Consider the following 27,899-nt stretch of genomic DNA (forward strand, 5'->3'; position numbering starts at 1 on the left):
TAGATTACAGTCTCTGGCTATGTTTACGCAGTACATTCCAAAAGCACCTAAGGATTATGTCTCCAAGACAGGGAACATGAACTCGGAATGAAAAGGCAGAACTAGAAGAAGTTCCCACATTTCAACCATTTCCCTGTTTGCTGGGTTATGATATTTAGTTACGGCCTCGGCCCAGTATACCTGAAGGAGCGTCTCCACCCCCATTGTTCTGCCCGGACGCTGAAGTCCAGCGCCGAGGGCCTTCTGGCGGTTCCCTCATTGCGAGAAGCAAAGCTACAGGGAACCAGGCAGAGGGCCTTGTCGGTAGTGGTGCCTGCCCTGTGGAATGCCCTCCCGTCAGATGTCAAAGCGATAAACAACTACCTGACATTCAGAAGACATCTTAAGGCAGCCCTGTTCAGGGAAGTTTTTAATGTGTGACATTTTAGTGTGTTTTTGGTCTCTGTGGAAGCCGCCCAGAGTGGATGGGGAAACCCAGCCAGATGGGCGGGGTACAAATAAATTATTACTATTATTATTATTATTATTATTATTATTATTATTATTATTATTATTACTACTACTACTACTACTACTACAAAGTTGGGCTTTCTTTGGTTTCCCACACTTGCTCCAAAAATGAAAGAATGGCACAGTACTGTGTGATGAAGGGTAAGCAATATGATCTGCTACTAGTCTCTCAGGAAAATTTGTGACTTTCATGGATTATCATCACAGTCCTACAGATAAGAGATTTCTTCCATCTTTTTTACACTAGGTTTCAAGCTCCCAGGTACAGAAATGAGTGAAAAACTTTCCCACTTAAAAAAATGAAAGAACACGTGGTTATAGGCTAACCTCTCTAGGCTTAATTTGGGATTGGGCTCAGTAAATCCAAGTGCCTTTTCTGAAGAAGAAAGGGGAGAAAGTAATATAACTGCAAGACCAGTTCTGTGCCTGGAAAGCCCACTGCCCTCTTCATCAGGAGTATGACAGGGTTTCCAAATATCTGGATCTAAAGAGACATCATGAAGCTTCCACAATGCTGTGAGTGTTTGGATACAGTTTGCAAATCCTAACTCAAGTGTTGCACCCGGTATGGCTGGGAAAACCACCTGTGGCCCTCCAAAAGTTGCCGGATTACAACTGCCATCATCACTGACAACAGGCCATTCCAGCTGTGTCTGATGGGAACGGGAGTCCACTGACACCTGGTGATCCATGGGTTTACCATCCCTAATGAATGGAGGGACTGGGGCACTTCTATGGGACATCCCTTCTGTGACGACCATCCCACAACAGCTGTGGGCTCATTCTTTGTGACACTGTGACACAAAAGGCTTTAAAAAAGCCAGCACATTTCCCACTTTGTGACTCTCTACAGGAGGGGTCGGCAAGGTTTTACCTGCCTGGGCCGGTCAAGTGGATAGCTCAGATTGAAATAGTAAACTCTGGTAGTTCCTGCCATCAAATTCTCTGAGGGTCAGAATACCAGGGGTCATATACCAAAAAGGGGTGGAGTATCAGTAACCATAAAGGACCATAAAGAAGGCTGATCTCCGAAGAATTGATGCTTTTGAATTATGATGTTGGAGGAGACTCTTGAGAGTCCCATGGACCACAAGAAGATCAAACCTATCCATTCTGAAGGAAATCAGCCCTGAGTGCTCACTGGTAGGACAGATCATGAAGCTGAGACTCCAATACTTTGGCCACCACATGAGAAGAGAAGACTCCCTGGAAAACACCCTGATGTTGGGAAAGATGGAGGGCACAAGGAGAAAGGGACGACAGAGGACGAGATGGTTGGACAGTGTTCTCGAAGCTACCAGCAAGAGTTTGACCAAACTGCGGGAGGCAGTGGAAGACAGGAGTGCCTGGCGTGCTCTGGTCCATGGGGTCACGAAGAGTCGGACATGACTAAACAACAACAAGCAGCTAGTCCAGGACAGAAGAGCTGTGAAGCCACCTTTCCATCACTGGTGTTGCTGCAGCTTGCCTGGATAGGATTGGTGGTGGTAAGAAAAGGAGCAGCAACAGAAGAAATGGATTGGCTCTGCCAGTGCATCCATGCAGCCCTGAACTTGCAACCGCCCTGCCTCAATCCTGCCCAGGTAAGATGCGATGACATCAGCAATGGGCGGTGGCTCTGCAGCTCTTTCTCACCACACCAGCCGCTACTGCAGCCTCCCTCCCCATGTCAGGTTCTGCATGTTTCCTGACAATAAAACACACTGGGTTTCTAGATGGGTTCTCTTAATGGACCGACAGAAGGTGGCAGATGTTCGGTGCAAAACAAGCGTTAGCTAGAGCCAGTTGCCTAGTATTCTCCCTTCATTCTCTTGCGGAGCTTGGCAGTTGCTAGCAACAGACCCAGCTATTGAATACCTCCTAGAGACCGCCTGTCATTTCTCCACTAACCAGTACAAATAACTGCACACCCGCACCTGCTTGTATTCCCTTATGTGCTGCTGCTATGGGGGAAAGCGAACCGTATTTCATAATCATCTCTTGCACCACTTCTGGGAGCGGATGGAAAAACAACAACATCAGAACCTCCCAAAGTTTCCAACGTCAACCAGCTAGTTTCCTTAATCCTACCTTTTGCAGAGCAGAAACAGCTTTAAAAACAAAAGGGGGCATCTTTTTGTAAATCTAACTCCGCTTCTGCATCCAGTGGGTTGCAGGCAACTAGGTTCTACTCAGTGTAGACCCATAAAAATGAATGGATGTGACCAGTGCTATTTTTCTAGAAGAAGAGGTGCCGGAGCTCACCATGAACTTCTCCCTTGTTCTCTTAGAATGACAATGGTGCCTACCTGAGAGGTGCTAGAGCTGAGCTCCAACTGAAAAATGCAAGTCCATTAATTTAAACAGGTCTACTCTGGTGCTTGGCAGGGAAGTCCAGAGTAGACTTGGTGCCACACTGAAGACTGACTCCTTACGAAGGCAGAACGGACATTGCATGGAACTGGCAGAAGTTCTACATATGCATGAAGTGCTTCTATGGGTTAGTTTGATGTAGTGATTAGAGTGTTAGACTAGGACTTGGGAGATCAGGGTTCAAATGCCCACTCAGTCATGAACCTCACTAGGTGACTTTGGGATAGCCACTCTTTCCACTTCACCTATCCCACGGGGTATTGTAAAAACACAATCTAAAGAAGAATAAGATGCACAACACCATCGTCTGCAGCATGAAAGCATGTCTCTCTCCATTTCACACCTCTTTGAGTGTAGCTGCCCAAAGGACACTTTTTTAAGGTCACCAAAAATATTACAGGCTCATCCATTTTTCAGAGCACACTTCCCTAATTTGTAAAACCTCTTTTGAAATGACACACTTCCCGGCACCCAGTTAAGCCAGCTGCACATTTACAAACAAAAGCTGTGACACGAGGAAACCTCATTAGCTAGGCTACGGTTTGAGAAGTTACGATCAATAAATTACAAATTCACGACTCGAGAGAAGTGAATTATTAATTCACTGGTACGGATAAACTAATGTCCACATACAAAGGGCGCAATGTTTTGGAGTTCAGTCTGAAGGCTCTGAATTAAAGAAGAAGTGAAAAAACCAAGCCAGCTCAGGACAAGTCTGAGGAATTCACCAGTTAGCAAGTATATTTATTTTATTTGAACACCACCCTTCGTCCAGAAATCACAGGGCAGTTCACAGCAGAAAAGGACAAAAAAAAAAAAATAGCCATGGAATCTAGATGACCTTTGGCAACTCATGCGTTTTTCTGACCTGTTGTGGTGTGAAAAGTGAAAGGGGTGCACAAGGATATTAACACTGATGCCCATGTAATATTCAAGGTAAGGGTTATTGTGTTGATTACATTACCAGACAGAAGATAAAGACGTAATGGTGTTACAAGAAGGTTGCTCATCTCCCCACTCCCCACACCCCAGTTTCAGAGCATTCCTAATTTCTCTATTAGTCACCCCATAGTGTAAGTTATCCGGGCAATTGTACAATTAATCAGTTTAAAACAAACTAAGATATAAAATCCATATGCAACTAAAATCCAAGAAACAAACCAGTACAGAGAGCATCCCTAATGCCATTTTACAGTCAAATGACCCAATCACACAAAGAGTCATGAGTACTGCTTTGGCAGAATCTTGAAAATTTTAGAGGGATCTTCCATAATGACTGCTTTATCTTCAATTTGAAGAATTGTTTAAACCTATGTAGTAGCAATGCGATCACTGCAGATGGTGACAACAGTCACAAAATTAAAAGACGCCTGCTCTTGGGAGAAAGGTGATGGCAAACCTAGACAGAATCTTAAAAAGCAGAGACATCACCTTGCCAACAAAGGTCCGTATAGTTAAAACTATGGTTTTCCCAGTAGTGATGTATGGAAGTGAGAGCTGGACCATAAAGAAGGCTGATCACCGAAGAATTGATGCTTTTGAATTATGGTGCTGGAGGAGTCCCATGGACTGCAAGAAGATCAAACGCATCCATTCTTAAGGAAATCAGCCCTGAGTGGTCACTGGAAGGACAGATCGTGAAGCTGAGGCTCCAATACTTTGGCTACCTCATGAGAAGAGAAGACTCCCTGGAAAAGACCCTGATGTTGGGAAAGATGGAGGGCACAAGAAGAAGGGGACGACAGAGGACGAGATGGTTGGACAGTGTTCTCGAAGCTGCCAGCATGAGTTTGACCAAACTGCGGGTGGCAGTGGAAGACAGGAGTGCCTGGCGTGCTCTGGTCCATGGGGTCACGAAGAGTCGGACACGACTAAACGACTAAACAACAACAAGTAGCAATGCGGAGAAAGACCATTCCTAGGAAGCTGCCTTACACAGAGGCAGACCAACAGCTCATCTAGCACAACATGGTTCTCATTGACTAGCAGTGGCGCTCCAGAGGCTGATGAGGTGGGTTAGCTCCACAGTGTTGCAACCAACTCAGTTTAACTTAGAGGAGACCTGCTGAAATTAATGAACCAATGTTAGTCATGCCTCTCCCACACGAACCAACCCAGACCCTGCATTATTGATCTGAGGCCCTTCTCTGTGTGACCTTTCTGAGGGAGGCATGGAGGATGATGACACAAAAAGGGGCTTTCTCAGGGATGCCACAACCAGCTATGGGGTACTCTCCCCCAGGAGGCACACCTGATGCTATTGCTATCTGTTTTCACCCATCAGGTAAAAACATGTTCATTCCTCCAGGCCTTTGGACCTAAACGACCTCGGCCCAGTATACCTGAAGGAGCGTCTCCACCCCCATTGTTCTGCCCGGACGCTGAGGTCCAGCGCCGAGGGCCTTCTGGTGGTTCCCTCATTGCAAGAAGCAAAGCTACAGGGAACCAGGCAGAGGGCCTTCTCGGTAGTGGCGCACACCCTGTGGAACGCCCTCCCATCAGATGTCAAAGCGATAAACAACTACCTGACATTCAGAAGACATCTTAAGGCAGTCCTGTTCAGGGAAGTTTTTAATGTGTGATATTCTAGTGTATTTTTGTTCTCTTTGGAAGCCGCCCAGAGTGGCTGGGGAAACCCAGCCAGATGGGCGGGGTACAAATAATAAATAATAATAATAATAATAATAATAATAATAATAATTATTATTATTATTATTCTCTTCTTACTTTTTAGTGGGCCAGGACAGAGTTGGATCTAGTTTTCTATTACTTGTGTATCTTAGGCTGTTTTCATCTTTGTTTTTAATGTAAGTTGCGTTGAGGGTTTTTTAAAAAAACACACCCAAAATGACCAATATAGATATATATAATAAAAAATAATAAGAATTTCAGTGTGTCAACTCTGAGTAGGAATAACCTTGGAATCCCAATCATATCTAATTCAGAAGTAAGTCCTACTGAATTCATTGAGGCTTACTTGCAGACAAGTTGGGGTTACAATTGCATAGTTAAAGCCATAGTTAAAGCAGAGCCTTGACTACCTTAAGTCACATTGATTCCACTGGATAAAATCTACACATGTGTCACAGGATCAAACCCATTGCTTCTTTCGTTTTACTGAGCTGCCTACACTCATGAACACTTTATCAGTTTCTGACAAAGGGAAGAAAAAAGGCTTACATGGATTCTTGCCTAACCTTGGAGAGAGTCCAGTTCTTCATAGTGACAAGACCACTCAACTGAGCTTTCCAGATCATCAGAGAAATATACTGCAATTCCAAAGATGCAGGTTTTGAACACACTGCTCTTCTCCACTTGTATGATTCCACAGCTCAATTAGGAGAATCCTCCAAACCACCCAGAGGACCAGAAATAGGCTTGCTCATCTTGCCAAACATTGGTTTCTTACTGTATTCCCTGGTTCGTCTAACCATAGTTTATCATGATGCTCAAATGAGGCACCTATGGTTAGCACTAACTTCTAAACTGTGGTTTGCAACTCAACTTTAAACTATGGTTTTAAACCATGGTTTGGAGGCTAGCATTGACCACACCTCGCCCAGTTTGGATATCATATCAAACTATGGCCAGAGTAACTCAACAAATGGAGGGTGGAATCAACAGATAAGAGAGGCAGAAGCACATTCACACACCAAGTAGATCAACCTTTTATGGCTTGGCTCAGTTTGGTTTTTTTTGGGGGGGAGGGGAGTATGAAAGGGTAATACAAGTCAAAGCATTTATGCCTCATGAATCACCAAGGAATATAGGAAGAGTCTTCAGGGTGGAACAGCCCATATTTGTGGCCTTGTAAAATGGAATCATCTTACAAGGACATGTTGTTGTTGTTTAGTCGTTTAGTCGTGTCCGACTCTTCGTGACCCCATGGACCAGAGAATGCCAGGCACCTCTGTCCTCCACTGCCTTCCGCAGTTTGGTCAAACTCATGCTGGTAACCTCGAAAACAAGGACATAAAGTCATTCAAATATACTGGATGGGAATTTTGTTTTGTTTTGTTCCAGAGAGAAAACCTGAAATGCTTTGGTTACCTCCCGGGTTCCATTTCTCAAGTGACAGAGTGTATAATCACACAAATAAAAGAATATCTTCTGTAAGAAAGGGTCTGACACTGTCTCTCATTTCATGTCCACACTTAGCAAAAGAGTCTCACAGCCCATTTGGAAAACTGAGCAAATGACCGCCCCGCCCAAATCCCTCCCTCTTCTAAAATTTATTTAACTCCCCTTGAGAGGCGAAATGATGGACTTAAATAGCAGGATCACATCTTTGTTCACCCTTTCTAATGAGGCATGTTATTTTAGCTTTCCTGGCTTTGAACTAGAATTTCAACAAAACTTTACTCTGAATTGTCAGCCAATTCTGGACTCTGTTAGATGGCTACCAAGCACCATTCATTTTATTTCTTCTGATCAACTCCTCTCTGCTGTAATTTGGAAATTGTGTGGGAACATCTTCTCTAAGAAAATCCCACAAGCTTTGGAATGTGTTTGTCTGCCATTTCCACTGGAATCATTTTGCCAGTGTGGGCACTGTTTGAAAGCACACTGGAAGGGAACTGTTTGGCAGAGCCTGTAACCTTCCAGCTGGGACAGGGTCTCGAACACCAGTTGCTATGGAACTACCAACAGCAGAGAGTTGCTGTTTCATGCCCTGTTTGTGGTCTTCCCACAGACATCTGGCTAGCCACTCTGAGAAACAGAATGTTGGACCAGACAGGGCTTTGGTCTGATCCAGCAAGACCTTAAAAGGTAAAGGGATCCCTGACCATTAGGTCCAGTTGTGGCTGACTCTGGGGTTGTGGCGCTCATCTTGCTTTATTGGCTGAGGGAGACGGTGTACAGCTTCCAGGTCATGTGGCCAGCATGAGTAAGCCGCTTCTGGCGAACCAGCGCAGCGCACGGAAATGCCGTTTACCTTCTCACCGGAGCAGTGCCTATTTATCTACTTGCACTTTGACATACTTTTGAACTGCTAGGTGGGCAGGAGCAGGGACCGAGCAATGGGAGCTCACCCCGTCATGGGAATTCGAACCTTCTGATCGGCAAGTCCTATGCTCTTATTGTGCTCTAAAATTATTTCCCCCAATGAAATCACTGTTTCCGCTCAAAATAAATGAGAATGAAAATCTCTTTTCCTGGGATAAAAGGCATACGAATAAAGGAGAATCAAGGGTTGACCCTCTTTCAGGTCACACCCACTTCTCAGTATCTGAAATTGACATGCACCGCATCATACACGTGTGCTGTCTTGGTGAGAGGTGTGCAAATTTTGTAGCTGGGCATCTATATCTGAGCACAACCTGTACAGCAGGAGTGAGCTACTTGTGGGTTTTGTAGATGCTGTTGTTGGACTATAATGCCCATCATCCCTACCCATCATGGACAGTGGTAAGGGATGATGGGATCTGTAGCCCAGCAACTTTAGGAGGGCCACAGGTTCATTGCCTTGCCTAAACGGGTCATGCTCAGTCATTGATACAAAAATCACATGCCTCTCAATAAATCTACAGGCAATACATATGCAGTGTATATCACTTTAAAAGACTCAGAAATGGATATTATAAAAGAAGAGGGAGCTAAATTCTCAACTGAATACACAATCCCCCTTTCCTACCACCTTCAATTCTTCTTAAAAATAAAACCCATGTCTCTACCCTTGATTAACTTTGTGGCTGAGCAAAGATTTGTACTATGAATGAATGAATCAGTCTTACTTTTGCACATGTTCACTCACAAACCTGTTACTTCCTGTTTCTGCATTTGTCTACAATTAAAAAGAGAAACGAATTCCACGCAAATTTTGTGTCCAACATTTTCTCACGACATATGCATTTCTGTGCTCGTTTTCTCTCCAAATGCGCACGTCAAATGCATTCTGATGCATTGTGTGAGCCAAGAACTGCGTGGCAATAACTGAAGAGGTGGCAAATCCAATTTAATGGGTGACCCCATTTGGATCTGCCCATTAGCCACTGGTCAGGTCATTTTCCTTTCGAAATGTACACAGATTGGATTCCTCAAGCATCCCAAATTTGAACAGAGGCCGTCCTGGCCCCAGAGCTTGATGCGAGGAAAGTGGAGGCATTTTGCTAATCCAGCACCCCTCTACACAAGGCTATCTTCCTCTTCTTCCAGCCCTCCAGGACTTGGAGAGCAAAGTTCTGAAGATGGGAGCCTCCTCTCTTCATGCAACTTCAGATTCTTCTCCTAAACTGCCCTGGGAGCCACCCTCCTCCCCAAAGTACAGGAGGCCCCATATTTCAGAACTTAGCCTTCCAGCTTAGGAAGGGATGAAAAAATGAGACAAGGAGTTGACTAGGTTGTTATTTATGGACAGAAACTGAACACACTGCAAGGCCAGGACACTACACAGTCCCCTTCTTATATCAGCAGAACGACTCTGAAATAACTACCCCTTAGATCCCAATGATGCTCAGACAACACGGAGAGATAGAGAGAGATCCTAAAGGCAAAATTCTGACCTTGTGCTACGCATTAAGTTATTCTTGGAGCCCAGTGACTGCATCAGTAGGCACAGAAATGCACACAAATATATCAGGGCTAGCATTTAAGAGCTCAACAGACGCAGTTGCGACTGAGTGCCCCAGGTGCTTCAGGGCAGATGGACATCTTCTGTTCAATTAGAAGCTGTATGTTCGACTTGGAAGAGCAAGCTGCTACCCATGTTGCTATTCAGGACTTGAATCGTGTGATGGGAGGGGGAGCAGGCATGAGTTGATATAGGCAGAGCAGTCTGAGGATGGTATGGGAGTCAATGGTAGGTCAAAGGTCCTAATGAAGGGCAGCCTTGGCTAGGGATGGAGGATAATTCAGTTCTGTGCATTTCAGTGTGAAAATACATAACTTGCACTCCCAGAAACCGCTACCCTTGGAAACAGCCATCCTTGCAAATGTGCACTTCGCCAAATTTTGTGATGCAGTTATCCAAAAATATGCAAAAATGCCTATATTAGAGGAAAGTGTCCACAAAAATGTAAGTAGTGAAAATAAAAAACAAAAAGTCTATTACATTACAATAATATGCATATATTGGGCTGAATTGTATACAAAAAAGGTGATTGAAAATGTGGGGGGAAATCTCAGGGTGACCTTTTTTAAAATTGTGAACTAATATGGAGAACTGAAGGTTGGAGAAAATGAGAAAGAAATTGATATACCATATTTTTCCGTGTATAAGACGCCCCCATGTATAAGATGCCCCCTATTTTGGGGGACTCCAAATTAAGAAAACACCCCTCAACACTACCCGTGTATAAGACGAGCCCCAATTTCAAACCTAATTTTCTGGTTTAAAAACCTAGTCTTATACACAGAAAAATACGGTATTTACCCAATCTTAGCCTTGGTTCATGCTTGGCTACATGCATTGCAGGCAGAAGGTCCAATCTCCAGTACAGTGGTACCTTGGTTTAAGAACAGCATAGTTTATGAACACCTTGGAAATAGAACGCTGCAAACCCGGAAGTAGGTGTTTTGGTTTGTGAACTTTGCCTTGGAAGCAGAACATGTTCTGCTTCCTGTTGAGTGTGTTCCATTTGTAAATTGAGTCCCCTGCTGCTATGGGAAAGCACACCTTGGTTTAAGAACGCTTTGATTTAAGAATGGACTTCTGGAACAGATTAAGTTTGTAAACCAAGGTACCACTGTGTCTCCAAGTAGGGGTTCTCCTTGCTTACAGACCTGGGACATTTGCAACTCTACCTGGAAATGCCAGGGATTGAACTTGGGACCTTCTGAATGCAAAGCAGATGCTCTACCACTGAGCCACTAGCACCAGACTGGGATGGAACCCTTTCTGAGAGCCACTGTGCATCAGTGTAGACAATACTGAACTAGATGGACCAATGGTCTGACTTGGCATTAGGTAGTTTCCTATGCAGGTAAGGAATTTCAGCCAGCCTCTCTCTAAATCCAGACTCCAAGCTCCTTTCTCTGCACAAAGCTACATAAGGCAGGCATGTCCAAAGTCCGTTCCGGGGGCCTAATTTGGGCTGCAGTTTATTTCCTGGGGTAAAATCCTAAAAAAACCTCAAGAACTTCAATCCTAAAAAAAGTTCAACAATTTTGGTCGGCTCTTTGGTCAGCCCGCACAGCCCTTCACTTCATCAGATCTGGCCCTCTTTGAAAAAAGTTTGGACACCACTGAAAGGGTTGGGTTGGGGATATAGAGTAGCCAATTATGCACTGTCAAAAAGGAGGCAACGTCACCAAAGGACACAGATCTGCATGAAATGTTGCATATGCTAACACTTCAGAAACAATGACTGTAGCAGAAAGAGGATATATCTCAGCCTTGCACCCGGTGTGCCTGCTCTGTTCAGAGCCTAACTGTTGATGGGCAACATCAAGGCTCCTTGCTGCTCTCCCTTCTTAGCGGTCTTTATCTTTAAACGTGAAGTTGAGGCTCCAATACTTTGGCCACCTCATGAGAAGAGAAGACTCCCTGGAAAAGACCCTGATGTTGGGAAAGATGGAGGGCACAAGGAGAAGGGGGCGCCAGAGGACGAGATGGTTGGACAGTGTTCTTGAAGCTACAAACATGAGCCTGACCAAACTGCGGGAGGCAGTGGAAGACAGGAGTTCCTGGCGTGCTCTGGTCCATGGGGTCACGAAGAGTCGGACACGACTAAACGACTAAACAACAACAACAAATCTTTAAACTGGGCTTGGACAGGGCAGGCCTTCAAACAGACGACTCCATGAAGAACCTAAGAAGAACCTTTCTGGATCAAACCAAAGGCCCATCTAAGCCGACATCCTCAGAATGGCCAACCTATGAGGAGCTAAGAAGCAGGACCTGAGAGCAGAAGCACTCTTTCCACTTACAATTCCCATACAATGGTACCTCGGGTAACATATGCTTCAGGTTACAAAAGCTTCAGGTTACAGACTCCGCTAACCCAGAAATAGTACCCCGGGTTAAGAACTTTGCTTCAGGATGAGAACAGAAATCGTGCTCCGGCGGCAGCAGGAGGCCCCATTAGCTAAAGTGGTGCTTCAGGTTAAGAACAGTTTCAGGTTAAGAACGGACCTCCGGAATGAATTAAGTACTTAACCCAAGCTACCACTGTACTGCCTTTCACACTAGAATTAGGAGGATCACTGGAGCTACAGCTGCCATGGATAGCTTTATCCTCCCTTCAAATGGATGACCGTCCTCTGTAAAGTAGGACACATGACCACCCTACAGGTTGAGGAGAAACAAAATACTTGGTAGCTCTTTTCAGCCAGAAGGAAGAGGATTAGATTCCAAAGTGCTTGGGTAAGAAAGTAGGAAGCCGACCTTCCAACAGGTGGAATCAGCAAGCTGGAATTTCTCATGCACACTGAGGGTGCTCACCCTGAAACAATCCAATCTTGTTCAGGTCATTCCCTGCCTACCAAATATCTTAGTTAACTGCAAACACCTATTTCTTTTCTGAAATGGACACTGGTTGGGGGGCAGTTTTAATTAAAAATGGCCTTTCTTCAAGAACAATTTTCTCTCTCTCACTCAAAAAAAAAAAAAAAAGCTATTTGCTTTCTTAGCTGGGTGCACATGAACCCCACTGAAAATAATGGGATTGGAATATTATCTATGTGCTAAAACAGGTATGGAAAAAGTGTGATTATAACAATAAGCACATGCACTTCTGACCTGTTTTAACTCACGCATGCAGGCAACGCTCCATTTTCTTTTGTTTCCATGGAGCCTGCTTTTACAGTATGCACATCCATACGCACTACTCGAAGCTCAGAGAGAGAGAGAAGATTTAGTACGTGGTTCAGCGACTATTTGATTAATGTCAGAATAATCAATCTAAAACATTTTGAGTGATTAAGGCGGTGCCCCCAATGAACTGGTCAGCAGGTTTTAAGGTTTTTAAATATATATATTAATACAAGCACTTATAAGAAGTGCAGATGGATTTTAAACGGTTTATTTTAAAAAAAATTATCCCTTGGTAGGACTATGTCAATAGTACATTTCAGATCCAAATCTCAATGGATCATTATAAGATTTTGCAGACCCATTAAGAGAAGACAGCTAAAGGTGGTTCCTTACAGGGTGCATTCTAACCAAATTGGTTGTATTTGATTTACTGTTTGGTTTCCTTTGAAAGGCAATTCTTGGCCTAGACATACACGGCACTTCAGAAAAAGAGACAACAAATATGAAAATAGTTTAAAAGCACAGTCTCTTTTTAAAAAATGTGGGCTGAGCCAGGAAATGCAGAACAACGATGTAGCCATATGCTGGAGCATTCAGAAGAAGGAACATCATGTCAGAAAATAATAATAGCTACTTAGTGTAACTTCAACCTGATCCACTTGACCATTAAGACCTGGTGAATTGGGTTAAGATTAAGGTCAACAGCTGTGAATTAGGTCTCCTTCTCATACAATACATCAGATTTACCTGAGCTCCTTGCAAGGGCAGCATGCCCTGTTTCACTGTTTGAAGTGAAATGTGCTGCCCTACCATTCTGCTGGCTTGGAATGCGGATGGCGCTGTGGGTTTAACCACAGAGCCTAGGGCTTGCCGATCAGAAGGTCGGCGGTTAGAATCCCCGCAACGGGGTGAGCTCCCGTTGCTCGGCCCATGCTCCTGTCCACCTAGCAGTTCGAAAGCACGTCAAAGTTCAAGCAGATAAATAGGTACCGCTCCGGCGGGAAGGTAAACAGCGTTTCCGTGCGCTGCTCTGGTTCACCAGAAGTGGCTTAGTCATGCTGGCCACATGACCCGGAAGTTGTACGCCGGCTCCCTTGGCCAATAAAGCGAGATGAGCGCCACAACCCCAGTGTCGGCCACGACTGAACCTAATGGTCAGGGGTCCCTTTACCTTTACCTTACCATTCTGCTACCTCTGCCAGTCCTACCAACCCAATGCTGGTGGAGAAGTGGAACTGGCCTCAATTGTGGGTGAGATCGAGCCAATTTCCAGCAAGATCTCAAACGCTCTGCAAGATCTCACATGGCTTTTGGTGAGATCTTGCCAAAAATCAGCGAGAACTCGCCCAATATTGGCACTGCTTCTATGCTGGCAGCAGAGGCAGCACCCATGGGGACACCGTCTCAGGGGCTTCCTTCACCTGAGGTGGTGGCCTCACCTCACCCAATGGCTGCGCCAGTCCTGGCTCCTTGTGTGTGTGTGGCAGCAGAAAACGGTGTACTTTCTCCCTTTCAGAAATCACAGAAAGGCTGTGCCATCCTGACTCTGGTTCTTGGACGTGCACAGATTTAGTCTGTGTGACTGGACACCTTGGAAAAGCAGAATGCTTGATCACACATAGGCAATGCATATCTCATGTGTTGCATGAGCAACATGTTGCTGCCAGAAATGGGGTCCATGGAACTGAGTCTTTCCATGGAAAATGCATTGAAGTTAAATGGCTTAACCAACGTATCAGTCATACAGAAGGATTCAACAGCAGCAACAACACCAACACCTAGGAAGGTAGTGGGGGAGGCATGGAGATTTTCTTATAAAAAGACCAATCCACTCGTTACCTCAAGCTACACTCATTATGGGGGAAACACAGATAAGCCACTGATAAGTTATTTTCTGCTACAACCACTTCAACAACTTTTTTTTAAGGACATGAATCAGGCCAATGGGAGACCATGACAGGTAGGTGGGTGGGGAACGGGAAATTTGGTTGAGTTTACCAACAATTGGGTACACGGGTGGCACTGTGGGTTAAACCACAGAGCCTAGGGCTTGCCGATCAGAAGGTCGGCGGTTCGAATCCCCGCAATGGGGTGAGCTCCCGTTGCTCGGTCCCTGCTCCTGCCAATCTAGCAGTTCGAAAGCACGTCAAAGTGCAAGTAGATAAATAGGTACTGCTCTGGCAGGAAGATAAATGGCGTTTCCGTGCACTGCTCTGGTTTGCCAGAAGTGGCTTAGTCATGCTGGCCACATGACCCGGAAGCTGTACGCCAGCTCCCTCGGCCAATAAAGCGAGATGAGTGCCGCAACCCCAGAGTCGTCCACAACTGGACCTAATGGTCAGGGGTCCCTTTACCTTTACCAAAAATTTATAGACATCCTCACTGCCCTAAAATGTAAGAAGTCATTTAGAGTTGTACTATTCCAGAAAATGGAGAACTTTGCACAAACTCTGCATCAGCTTCAGAAAGAGGCAAGACAAAGGAGTATATCTACCATGGCTGCAACAGATCCTCAGGATCAAAATGAGTTTGATAATACTCTGGAAACACAAGGAGCCTTGGAAGAGGCCAGGTCTACCAAGACCCTACGTACTCTACACATCAACCACATGAAACTAACCAAGTGCTTAGAAAACAGTAGACCATGATCCAAGAAAAGACACAATCCTTACTCATTTGTCTGGGAAATTAAAAAGCAGAGGAAGTGCAGCAAAGTCAATACAACAGAGGCCCATAATCTTATTTCAAAGCACACCATGAAGTGCCCGGAAATCTATTATTTTATTATTAGTATAATGGGATGAAATCAAGGCACACTCACAGCAGAGTATCCTCATATAAAACATCTATTAAATGCCATATTGTACAATAATGAGAGGGAAGTATAAGCAATCGCTGTTCAGCCCCTACTTCTGAGCCCCTGGCTTCTGAGACTGGCCACACCCTTTGCAGTCAAAAGGACTAGAAACTTGTAAACGTAGGATGTTGGACGTCACATCCCAGCACTAAATTTCACACTTGTACAATGCAGCCCCACAGCAGATGATATCACTCACTTTGATCTCATGCAATGGACCAATAAGGGACAAATATGGGCTATAAACTTCTCAGAGCTAAACTACACATTACAATGCAGTCACATTTTAGCATGCCTGTTTCTTGCCTTCCTTTTTTAAAAAAAAATAAAATAAAAGTCAAGGGAGGGGCAGGATCTGGATCAGGAATATGGGAGTGGGGCATTCATCCTTCTTCACTGTGGTCCTGATGACAATCATCTCTCTGGAAGCAGCTATTTGCTCCAGGAGAGAAGCTTTTGGGGGGTTTAGTAGATCATGCCCCTTCATGGATCACTGCCTTGTCATGGTGAAGGGGCTTGACTAACTCCAAGAAGCCATGAGCTATGCTGTGCAGGGCCACCCAAGACGGACAGGTCATAGCCGAGAGACATCAAAAAGGAGAAGCTTTGAGAAGAAAGTGAGAGTTTCCAAGGCCTGCTCTGGTTCATGGGGTCACTGAGAGTCGAACATGACTAAGACGACTAAACAACAACAACAAAGTAGATCATGACTGCTTCTGTGGAACAGTGTTGGCAGTGGAGGGTTGAACCCAGTAGCTGTGGCCCCAATCCTGATCCTCTCCAATTGCTACTTGGAGCAGATAGATACCTTAAATGTGATCCCTCATTAAAATAAGGCATTCTTTGACTCTTACTCATCTGGAGATGAGCTACCTCACATCTTTTAAATTGTAACTGAGCACTCAAGCATACACCTAAGAACAAAAAAGAGTACAGGTGGCAAAGAAGTGCATTCATTTATTATTATTATTATTATTATTATTATTATTATTATTTATTAAATTTGTATACCGCACTTCATCCGTAGATCTCAGGGCGGTTCACAACATAAAAATGCAAGATAAAATCAAAACATACATATTAAAAACAAAAACAAAGCAGTAACTTCCCCCCCACCCCTCCCACAAACACATTTTAAAGGTTTCAGTTGTTAATCAGCCAAAGGCCTGGTGGAACAGGAACATTTCTGCCTGACGCCTAAAGGTGTACAATAAAGGTGCCAGCTGAATCTCCATTTAGTTATCTAAATAACTCAAAGCCCACTTTTCTTTATCAAAACAAACCGAAAGAGACCTATGGCACAAAGCCAATAAAAGCATGGATCCCTTTTTAATAATAATAATAATAATAATAATAATAATAATAATAATAATAATACAAAATGAAAAGCAGCAAAGACAATTGGATTAAAAGACACTGACGGTTGAAGAACAGATGCACCACTGTTAAATATCGAAGTCGCAAAGAACAGCACCATGCCAACGGAAGGCTTTCTTGAGAAAACAAAATTCCTTGCCAAGCATCTTAACTAATATACAAGGCAAGGGCCCAGCGGGCATCTCTGAGGAGAGCATCCCACAGAGTGTTGCCGGATCACTGATCGGCTACAGTTCTCTGTTGCGCAGCCTGGCAGCAAACCTAGATTTGGCGCTGCATAATGTGTGAAGGCCAGATTTGTTGAGAGCTGTCCTGTGCCCACTTTCTTGAGAGTAAGCCACCCTGAATTCAAGGAGGGATTACTTCTGAGTAGAATGGACTGGCAATCAATAAAACTGGCCCACTGTCTGGCGGTATGCTTTAAAGCTTCTGACACATCTGAGAGAACAACCTCTGCAGTATCTGAGCAGTGTACGCCACCCCAGATGTAAATATATAAAAATTTAAAATAAGTTGAGTGGAGGGGGGAGGAGAAGGGATCAGAGTGGTGCAGTCCCTGCTCTCCAGGGGCTATCCTGCCCAGGGCCCCTTAAACCTGTCGCTTCTTCTGCACAAAAAGTGTTGCCACTTGATTTTGGTGACCTGTACAAAAACAGGCCCAGAGAACTCACAAAAGCTCCCAAACATCTTGGGAGATAACAATTAAGAGAGTGTTCAAGCTGAATTGGGAGCCATCTGGGTGTCTTCTGCTGCCATCGCGCTTGCAAATGTGGGGGAGAATTTTGTACAGTTCTTCAGAGTGCCCTGCCAATTAACTGCATGTTACACCAGCAAGGGTTGTGGGGAAGGAAGGCAATTCGATTTCCATGGAACCTCAACCCCTTAGCCTCTTCTGGCAAAGGCTGTTAGCCATGCCAAATTATCTATGGTTCCCAAGAGATGAGTGTGAACAGCTGTTGGGAAGACTGAGCTGGGAATGTTAAAATTTCTGGTGTAGCATTCTCAGGCTGAAACCAAGCAGAGGCTGAGGTTTTCCAAGGTAAGAGCTATTTCATTCAACCTCGTCTAGCATTTATCTCTGCTGATAATCGCTAGAGCCCACCCCTTGAATCAGATTTGTTAACAGACCCTATATAATACAACAGCAACAGTAATAACAGAAATGTTGATAATGTTTCGCAGTTTCCGCAGCACACCATGCCCTGTCCTCCCAAAAACCCCGACCCCATCAAGACTGCCCTCGGAAAACACAACCTCACAATTAACTGATCCGAGACAGGAAACACCTCTGCTTTCTGACTGCTCAAGTCACAAAGATGAACAGAGCTCAGATGCAATTCCAGAAAGAAAAAAAAACACTTTGCACAAACTTTGATATCTAAAGTAAACTCTCCCTCCGACCCAGAAAAATAGAAAGAAATCAAAACAAACAAATAAAAATCAAACAACACAAATCTGCCAGCATGCTGGCAGATTAACAACTGCTGATATATGAATCTGGGCAAATACAGAATAATACTTGTTAATGAAGTGTATTGTTATTATGGTTTTTTTTTTTTGGGGGGGGGGGTAGGGTAATTATAAATCCCTCTGCCCTGGACTCTAATAACAAGAGATTTTAGAAGAAAACCTGCCAATTACTCTCTTTATGTTAAGCCTTTGTTTCGCTCCCCTTCCCTCCCAATAAATCTATTGTCTTACACCCTGTTGTATGCCTGTCTCCTTGGCTAATGGGACTCCCATCACTCCTGTGGTAACACACAAGCTGTAGATAATGTGAAGACCCTTTCACTCTTGTTGTTGTGAATAAGGACTGTGAAGGGGTGTCTCTAGTTCTACAGGGGGTCCACACACACGTACGTTCACACACAAATACGATTTATGCACACAACTGATGCCTGTATTTCACACACACACACAAAATAAAATCATAGAAATGAATAATCCTGAAAAAAATGGAAAGACTTTAAATTAGATGCCTTGGAGATTTGTTACTGACATTTCCATGTTAGAAACAAACAGAGAGTTAGTCACCCCCTCCACTCAAATACAGGAAAGAAAACACATTTGTTGTTATGAACATGCAAATCCCACTAACCTTTAATATATATATATTTATATATCAGCATTAGTTTTTTTGTTTTTTTAAAAAAGAAATAATGCTCTTTTGCATTATGTTCCATGAAATATTAAATAGTCAAACACGGTCATTCTTCCGTACGCAGAAAAACAAGGCATGCACACAGATTCAGAGACATCCATGCTCTGCTAACAGTGGTAAAGAAACAGAAGCAAACACACACACACACATGCAAAATTGTGCCCCAAAGCATGCATACTCAGGGTTTAAGCATCTGGGTTTTTTTTAGCCAAAATAATTACTAGGTCATTAAAAGCAAAGCCACCTAGCAATTATTGAAAGCATCTGTTCTTCATGCTCGCGTTGGCTTCCTCGCTTCCTCCTTTCCAAACAAGCAAAAATTAAGAGACACACACACGCGTGAACACAAACACACACACAAGCTGTGGCTTAGAAAAGCAGCAGTTAAAGAGAACAGAATGCACCAGGGTTTAAAGTGCTAGTTTCTTGAGCGTAAAAGAAGAAGATCCTGAAATTTAAAAAGCCAGATCGCATGCAGAAATTTGAGCTCCGTATCTTAACGGCATGCAATCTCCAAGAAGACAATTTCTAATTTAAATAAAAACATTTCTTTTTTGGTAAAAAGAAAAAAGAAGAAAAAGTAATTGGTGCAAATGCTTGCCCCCCTCCTCCTCCTCCTTTATTATCATCATAATCATATTATTTTTTTTGTTTTTTCGACTAAGTCTCTTAAACCCTGCATGCTGCAGTGCTTAGCCTCTGGTCTGCATCGGCCGTGAGAGAAGAAGCTACCTGAGAGGATTCACAGTGCCATCTCATATCCATGTCTGCCTGGCTACCCTGCGTGCTTATAGCTTTTTTCTTAATTCTTAATGGAAATCCTAGGAAATTTAGTCCATCCTCTGAAATCAATACTGGTGACAGGAGAGCTTCCTGACTCAGTGGGAGATCGAGATGATAAATTGCCTGCGCATCAGCCCGGCCTATCAGTGCTCCGCACACAGATGGAAGACGAGAGGGTGGGGGGGTAGAAACAGAGCTCTGCTGGTCACGTGGGCGCAGGGAAGCCAATGGCTGGACTTCTGCTGCAAGAGAGGATGCTGCAGTTTCTCCTGCGGATGAGGAGTGCTGTGCCTCACCATTGGGTACCACTCTAAAGGCAGCCTGTTTCCCCTCCTACCCGCCTCTCCGGCTTGCAGATGCAAGGAATACATTACGCGCTCGTATATTATACAATCACCTCCGCTCAGTTTCAGGTTTTCTGCAACTCCAACTGAATGTAATTAAGCCAGAAACTAAGAAGAAGACGACACGTTGGGAGCGATGGAGGAGAGAAATGAACCCCACCGCCGTAAATCCTACTTAAACTATTTTGATCTATTTCCCTTTGGCTGATTACTGTGTTTTTGCTTCCCATTAATTTGCAAGCTTAAACAGTGCAATTAGCACGCAGCCCTCAATCCAGGGCTGCCTCAGAAAACACACACACACACACACACACACACACACACACACAACCTTCTGACTGTAATTATCATTTTTATGCCCCGGCTAATGAATGGCATTTTGCCTGTGTTATGTTTTATAATGAATGTTTTCTGCACGATGATTCCATGATGACAATTAGGCGATATTGAGAGATGTGTTATGGAGATGCCACGGTGCCATTGAGAGCGGCACGTTTTTTAAGAGAGGCAAACCCATCTGTGAGAGGCAGGCGTTTGCTTCTCTAAGGTAACAAAAGGGGGAGAAGCTCTGGCGATTCCTTCAGCGCTTCTTGCGCATAAGTAGGTCAGCAGACAAGACAGAACGGAATGATCTATTCAGCTTCAGAGTCCTGTATAAATTTAGGGAATCAGCTCATCAGATAAACAACATTAGCCCTACTCAGAGTAAATCCACTGAAGTGAATGGGTCTACTCTGAGTATAACCAATGTTGGCTATTACCAGATTAATAAAGCTTTTGCATGAAATGGAGTGCATACAGGAGGACTCAACAAACCAAGAGATCTGGGGGTTCAGGTAACAGATCCTGCCACATTCACTATTGGCTGCCTTAGCAGAACGAGCTGTTCCTTTTGGCATTTGAAAGATATAATTATTTACTGTTAACACTGCCCTCACTGCGAAAGTTACAATAATTCATCCACAAAGGAGTAAGGAAACATCTGGGATGCCATATGGGAAACCTTTTTTTCCCAAAGCACATCTGCTATCACTCATCAGTCAGCAATAAGCAGATATATTGCATGGTTCTTCAAGGTAAATTATGTTACAGGATCAGCTTTGATCAAGTTAAAGACAAAAAGGAAGAAGCGACAGAAAAACAAGAACACCAAAATGCCTCCAAAATGCACACAAACAAGACACAAGCAATCAAACAAAACCCACAAAAGAATTTGAGCTGGTTAATAAGAATAATAATCCACTTTTATGTCCTAATCTGGATATCCTGCTGCCCATATGAAAATCCAATACATTTCCAATAGATCTGCTTGCAAATCCCATTAACACACATTATGCCATGTCAAAAATATTGGCGTTCCTGTTATGTTTCAACCAGGCTGCGCCAAGCCCCTGGGGTTCTCTCAATATTTTCACCTTTACATCAAGTTGTAATTTTGTGACATGTTAACCCTTTCACTCCAAACCAACTGTAGCCTGATGGCAAAATCATACTTCAATCTTTCACAGCAAGACATTTCCACAGTTGCAAGCTGAACATGTGCACAACCTATCTGTTTAAATAACCCAAAGAATACAAAACCCATGATGCAGTGTGACCATTAGCAAAGCATGCATGTACAAAAAAGCATGAGAGCCTTTCATCAAAATCCATAAAAGACACAGACACCTTTACTTGGAGATCATTCTTAGTCATTGCAGGCAACTGGAGGAATGGCTGTTTACATACCCCAGATACCTAATTTCTAACTACAGATGCAAGGAAGGTGTAGAAGGAACAAAAACAAACTAACAACACCACCTTCAATAACCAATAGCCAAAAACTGTACATTGGGGAGAGGCTATAAGCACACACATAACACACATACCTGAACTCAGCTGAAATTGATTCACACATGTATGTTTATCATCGTGTGATTGCAACATTCTCTTATCATTTGCATGTGCAAATGGTCCATCATGCATAGAATACCACAGAAATAGCATTCACAGCATATGTTTAAATAAGGCCAGGTCACACTTTCAGCATACATTTAGAGTGATATTATACCACTTTCATTTTCATGGCTCCCCCCCCCAAAGAATATGGGAAACTGAAGTTTGTTAAGGGTGCTGATTGCTGTTAGGAAATCTCTATTTCCCTCTGAGAGCTACAGTTCCCAGAATTCCCTGAGAAGAGAGATTGATTGTTAAACCACTTTGGGAATTGCAGTTCAGCACTCTTAACTGTTTCTGTTTGTTACTGTGTTGTGTATTTTTGTGTTTATACTGTAAACTGCTCCATCATCCTTGGATGATGGGCAGTACAGAAATTGAATAGATAATAATAAAATAATTATAACAAACTACAATTCCCAAGATTCTCTGGGAGGCGTCAAATGATACACTGCTTGCAAATCAATTGTGAATTCTGAAGTACGACTGTGTTTTAGTTTGTGTATCATTTTGGGAATTGTGAATTAGGTAGATTCATCTCTAAACGAATCAAGTTTCTCACCCTCCTCAATCTGCCTCCCTCATTATGCACATTCAGGAGGAATTTAAAAATATTCCTGTTTGCCCAGGTGCTTGATGGACGAAAGAGACTGTTCCTGGCAATTATTACATGTGAGGTTATGCCATTGTTTTTCAGTGATTTTAGACAAGATTAATATTTTCCAGTGTTTTCCCTCATTTTATTTTTAATCATGCTGGCTTTCCGTTTGGTTGTTTGCCACCCTCGGCTCCTATGGGAATACACAGGAACACTGGATTTTGTCTTACACTGAATCAGACCATTGGTGCCTCTGATTCAATGCTGTCTACACTGGCTGGCAGAAGCTCTCGGGGTTTCAGGTGGGGGGAATTCCCAGCCCTACCTCGAACTTTCAGGAATTGAACGTGGGATCTTATGAATCCACAGAAGATACCGGTACTTTACCCCTCAGCTACAACCCTATAATATTGGAACATGTTTGCTGTGGCTACACTACGAACCCAGGAATCTGCCTTGTATCAAATCAGACCATTGAGCATCTCCACCCCCATCGTTCAGCCCGGACACTGAGATCCAGCACTGAGGGCCTTCTGGCGGTTCCCTCATTGCGAGAAGTGAGGTTACAGGGAACCAGACAGAGGGCCTTCTCAGTAGTGGCACCCGCCCTGTGGAACGCCCTCCCATCAGATGTGAAGGAAATAAGTAGCTATCCTATCTTTAAAAGACATCTGAAGGCAGCCCTGTTCAGGGAAGTTTTTAACATTTAACGCTGTATTGTTTTTAATACTTGATTGGGAGCTGCCCAGAGTGGCTGGGGAAGCTCAGCCAGATGGGTGGGGTATAAATAAATTATTATTATTATTATTATTATTATTATTATTATTATTATTATTACCATCTCTGACTGACACCAGCTCTCCAGGATTTCAGGGAATGCCTGCAGATGCTGGGGATTGAACGTTGGAGATTTTTCTAGCAAAGTATGTTCTTAATTTTATGATTTTTAAATGACAAATAAGGACCAGCAATTTATACACTGAGAGGCACCCGTGGAAGAACTGTGAGCATGTTGCCTTTGGCCCAACACCCAATAGGTTATAAGGCATTATACTTTGTGCAAGTTTTTCTTCTTCTCTCTCTCTCTTTTTGCTAAGAACCAATGAGTCATGACAGCTCCAAGGGTTAACGTTATCAAGTCCTCCTCTCCAGCTCCCTGAGGGCCTTTTGAGAATCACTCAAAACTACTTAGGATAATGAATGTCTACAGTAAGGAAGAAGACAAGTGATCTTCAGCACAGGAAAGACAAAATTAACTTAGCAATTATTCTAACAAAAGCTCAGAGAGCCCAAGCTCATTTTGAACTCGATTCCCACCATCCTCTCTGTCGGTTCCATTCTGGGGTAAAAATGTCAGATACTTCATCTCTTATTTAGTAATGCCTTTAACTTGCTTCATTCTCTTTTGAGCCTCAATATATATATAGCCACACACACACAAACACACACACACACACCATCTTGACCACAGAATCCTAGAATCCTAGAATTATAGAGTTGGAAGGGACCCTCAGGGTCATCTAGTCCAACCATGTGCAAGGAAGCATCCAACCATTCCCTGTTTAGGGAAGTTTTGAATTTTTGATGCTTTATCGTGTTTTTAATATTCTGCTGGGAGCTGCCCAGAGTGGCTGGGGAAACCCAGCCAGATGGGCAGGGTATAAATAATAAAATTATTATTATTACGCACAGTACATGGGCTTTCTGCCATGGCTAAGGGCCAGATAAGTCATCTGGCCTGAGTTCTTGAGAAGTGATAGATTAGAAATTGCATCTACTAATTATTAACTGTCCCATCCACTAACACTGATCTTAAAGAATGCTCCCAGTGCATTTCAGAGCACAATTCAAAGTGTTGGTGCCGACCTTTAAAGCCCTAAACAGCTTTGGCCATGTATACCTGAAGGAGCATCTCCACCAGCATCATTCAGCCCAGACACCAAGGGCCTTCTGTGAAAAGTGAGGTTACAGGGAAGCAGGCAGAGGGCCTTCTCGGTAGTGGCGCCCGCCCTGTGGAACACCCCCCCTTCGGATGTCAAGGAAATAAACAACTATCTGACTTATAGAAGACATCTGAAGGCAGCCCTGTTTTGGGAAGTTTCAAATGTTTGACATTTTATTGTGTTTTTAATATTCTGTTGGGAGCAGCCCAGAGTGCCTGGGGCAACCCAGTCAGATAAGCAGCAGCTCTAAACAGAATGATGATGATGATGATGATGTACTGTGTGCCACAGACTTCTGCTTGCCCAATGGAATGTGGCTTCCATCTCTGCTCTGCTCAAAAATATCTGCTCGGAGAGGAGAGGGGTTGGGGGAAAAAAAACCCAGAACAGATTTAGGGGGCATATTAAAAAAAGGTAAAGGTTCCCTGACAGTTAAGTCCAGTCACAGATGACTCTGGGGTTGTGGTGCTCATCTCACTTTACAGGCTGAGGAAGCCAGCGTTTGTCCACAGACAGTTTTTCCGGGTCATGTGGCCAGCATGACTAAGCCGCTTTTGGCACAACGGAACACCAAAACCAGAGCAGTGCACGGAAACGCCGTTTACCTTCCTGCCAGAGCGGTACCTATTTATCTACTCGCACTGGTGTGCTTTTGAACTGCTAGGTTGGCAGGAGCTGGGACAGAGCAAGGGGAGTTCACTCTGTTGCAGGGATTCGAACCTCCAACTTTTCAATTGGCAAGTCCAAGAGGCTCAGTAGTTTAGACCACAGCGGCACCCGCATCCCTAGGGGGCACATTGGGGGTGGGGGGAGATTAAGAGGAAGGGAAGGTTCATTGTACAAGTAGACTGCTGTGTACAGCCAGGGTGACTTTCTTGGATATATTCCTAAATTAATAAATATGGTCCTGTGAGTAAGACATGGTAATATATATTTTTCTTCGAATAATTCCTTTTGGGGAGTGAAGGGCTCCACAAATGCATCCCTTACATAACCGTCTGTGTGTCTCTGATGAATTGGTTTGCATCGACTTTGAAAATATAAAAAAAAGATTGTGCCTCTCAAGAATAAACATGTATGATTCACTGAGCGCAAGAATAATAACACCACCAGATTAAAGAATTGTATTTTTCCATTTTGCCACTTCTGTTAAATGGGAAGTTCTTCAGCTCATAGCTTTCATAAAACTCAGTCACTGGCTTCTGAGGAGCACTTCATTTTGCGCATGGTTACAGCTGAAGACTGTGTGCCTACACTTGTGTACATTGTGCAGGGTGAATTTTTACACAGAGGAGAATGTTGTGGGTGGAGAAGGAGAATATTGTGGATGCAGAGTATCTTGACTTCGGTAAGGCTTTTGACAACATCCCCCATGATAAGCTGGTAAAATGTGGGCTAGATGATATTCCTGTTAGGTGGATTTGTAGCTGGCTGAACTCAGAGAGTACATACTAATGGTTCTTTACCATCCTGGATAAAAGTGAAAAGTGGGGTGCCACATGGTTTTGTCCTAGGCCCGTTGTTGTTCAATGTCTTTATAAACAACTTGGATGAAGGAATTCAGGGGATGCTCATCAAATTTGCAGATGACACCAAACCAAGAGGGGTAAGTCAAGGCCGCTGAAAACAGAATTGGGGTAGAGTATGACCTTAACGGCTCGGAGAACTGGGCCCAAACTAACAAAATGACTTTCAAAGGGACAAATGTCAGATTCTGCACTTAGGCAGGAAGAACCAGCTGCACAGCTTGGCTTGACAGCGATACATGTGAAAAGGTGGTGGACCCTTCTTCCTTGGAAGTTATTAAATAGAGGTTGAACAGCCGCCTGTCTGGGATTCTTTAGCTGCAATTCCCGAATTGCAGGGGGCTGGAGTAATCCACCCTGATCAACAAAGGCTGGCGACTTCTGATCTAAAATGTGAGTAGTGTTAGACTAAAGTTTACCATCTTGCTTTAAGTCCCCACCCCAAAGGCTCCGATTTAGAGATCTCTATTTCAGGAAGGGACACAGGTGGCGCTGTGGGTTAAACCACAGAGCCTAGGACTTGCCTATCAGAAGGTCAGCAGTTCGAATCCCCACGACGCGGTGAGCTCCCGTTGCTCGGTCCCAGCTCCTGAAAACCTAGCAGTTCGAAAGCACATCAAGGTGCAAGTACATAAATAGGTACCGCTCCGGAGGGAAGGTAAACGGCGTTTCCGTGCGCTGCTCTGCTCGCCAGAAGCAGCTTAGTCATGCTGGCCACATGACCCGGAAGCTCTACGCCAGCTCCCTCAGCCAATAAAGCGAGATGAGCGCCGCAACCCCAGAGTTGGTCACGACTGGACCTAATGGTCAGGGGTCCCTTTACCTTTACCTATTTCAGGAAGACAGAGTTCGGAAACCTTTCTCAGTCTGAAGGCTACACACCTTTCCATTGGCAAAAATTGGTGGAGTATTTATTGCAGAAGTTACCTTTATATTAAGTACAGTAGGCTAGTTTCTACACACACACACACTTCTTTCCTCAATCAGACAAGGAAGAGGTGCTATCAGGGTTCAAGGGCAAAATCTCTCCAGACAAAAATGCTTGGAGTGCATAGAGGAGCCAGTGAGGGGGTGTGGCCTGTGGAGAGGGGGAGTGACCTATGGAGATTTCCAAGGGCCAGATAGAACATACTGGAGGGCCACATTCAGCCTTCACAGCTTTCCCACCTCTTTGGTAAAAGTCTGCAGCGAAATTTTTTTTGGGAAAAAGTTGCCACAAACTGTTGAGGAGGCACCAGCATAATAACTTTACAAGACTCTTCCTGAAACAAAAGAGAATACTTTCCCATTGGTATAATTAGCCAGGCTCTTTTTCGCAGTGACCGCCTTCTCGTTTTCAGCAGTGCCGATTCCATTTGCAAAGGTTGCCTACCTATAACTAAAACAATAGCGTCGCCTCCGCAGTTCCGCACACTAGGAAATACATTATTTACTGATGAATTCGGAAGTTATGAAAATGTAATTAGAGAGGCCCACCTAGGCTGCTGGGTGACTCCCTCCTGAAATTATCGAGATGATTTAAAGAAAGAAGTAGAGCAAAACAAGCTGAGTGAGATCCTGCGCCATATCTCTTGTTTTTGCAAAACTCCGAGATGGATTTCTGCAATATATTGTTGCTTTCAGCTGAAGGGCTCTCCTGAAATTCAGGAACTACAGTGCTCATTTCACACTCCTCTGAGGATTCCGTTTTAAGTGACTATTACCAGAGCTGCCCAGCCAAGTAACTACTTTGGACAAGAAACAATCACCGCTCACCTTGCTGGAGTTAAAAGTTCTGTGCCTGACAAAGTTCTACTCAAGGTAGCCCCATTGAAATTAC

General features: G+C 43.9%; 1 protein-coding gene across 34 annotated transcripts in view; it reads right to left on the reverse strand.

Moving 5' to 3' along the window:
- NRXN1 (neurexin 1) overlaps positions 1 to 27,899 on the reverse strand; it is a 976,383-nt gene that overhangs the window by 44,669 nt on the left and 903,815 nt on the right. Inside the window, exon 1 of one of the 34 annotated variants that reach the window (XM_053383615.1) lies at positions 19,684 to 19,894. The exons of 32 other annotated variants lie outside the window; for them this stretch is intronic. In XM_053383615.1, coding sequence (XP_053239590.1) covers positions 19,684 to 19,716 — 33 coding nt within the window. In that variant the 5' untranslated portion in view covers positions 19,717 to 19,894. Of the gene's footprint in view, positions 1 to 19,683; positions 19,895 to 27,899 lie in introns of those variants that run through there. One more of the 34 variants, XM_053383614.1, reaches the window with a different exon arrangement.

The sequence above is a fragment of the Podarcis raffonei genome, chromosome 3 (assembly GCF_027172205.1).
Source record: "Podarcis raffonei isolate rPodRaf1 chromosome 3, rPodRaf1.pri, whole genome shotgun sequence".
Lineage (NCBI taxonomy): Eukaryota > Metazoa > Chordata > Lepidosauria > Squamata > Lacertidae > Podarcis > Podarcis raffonei.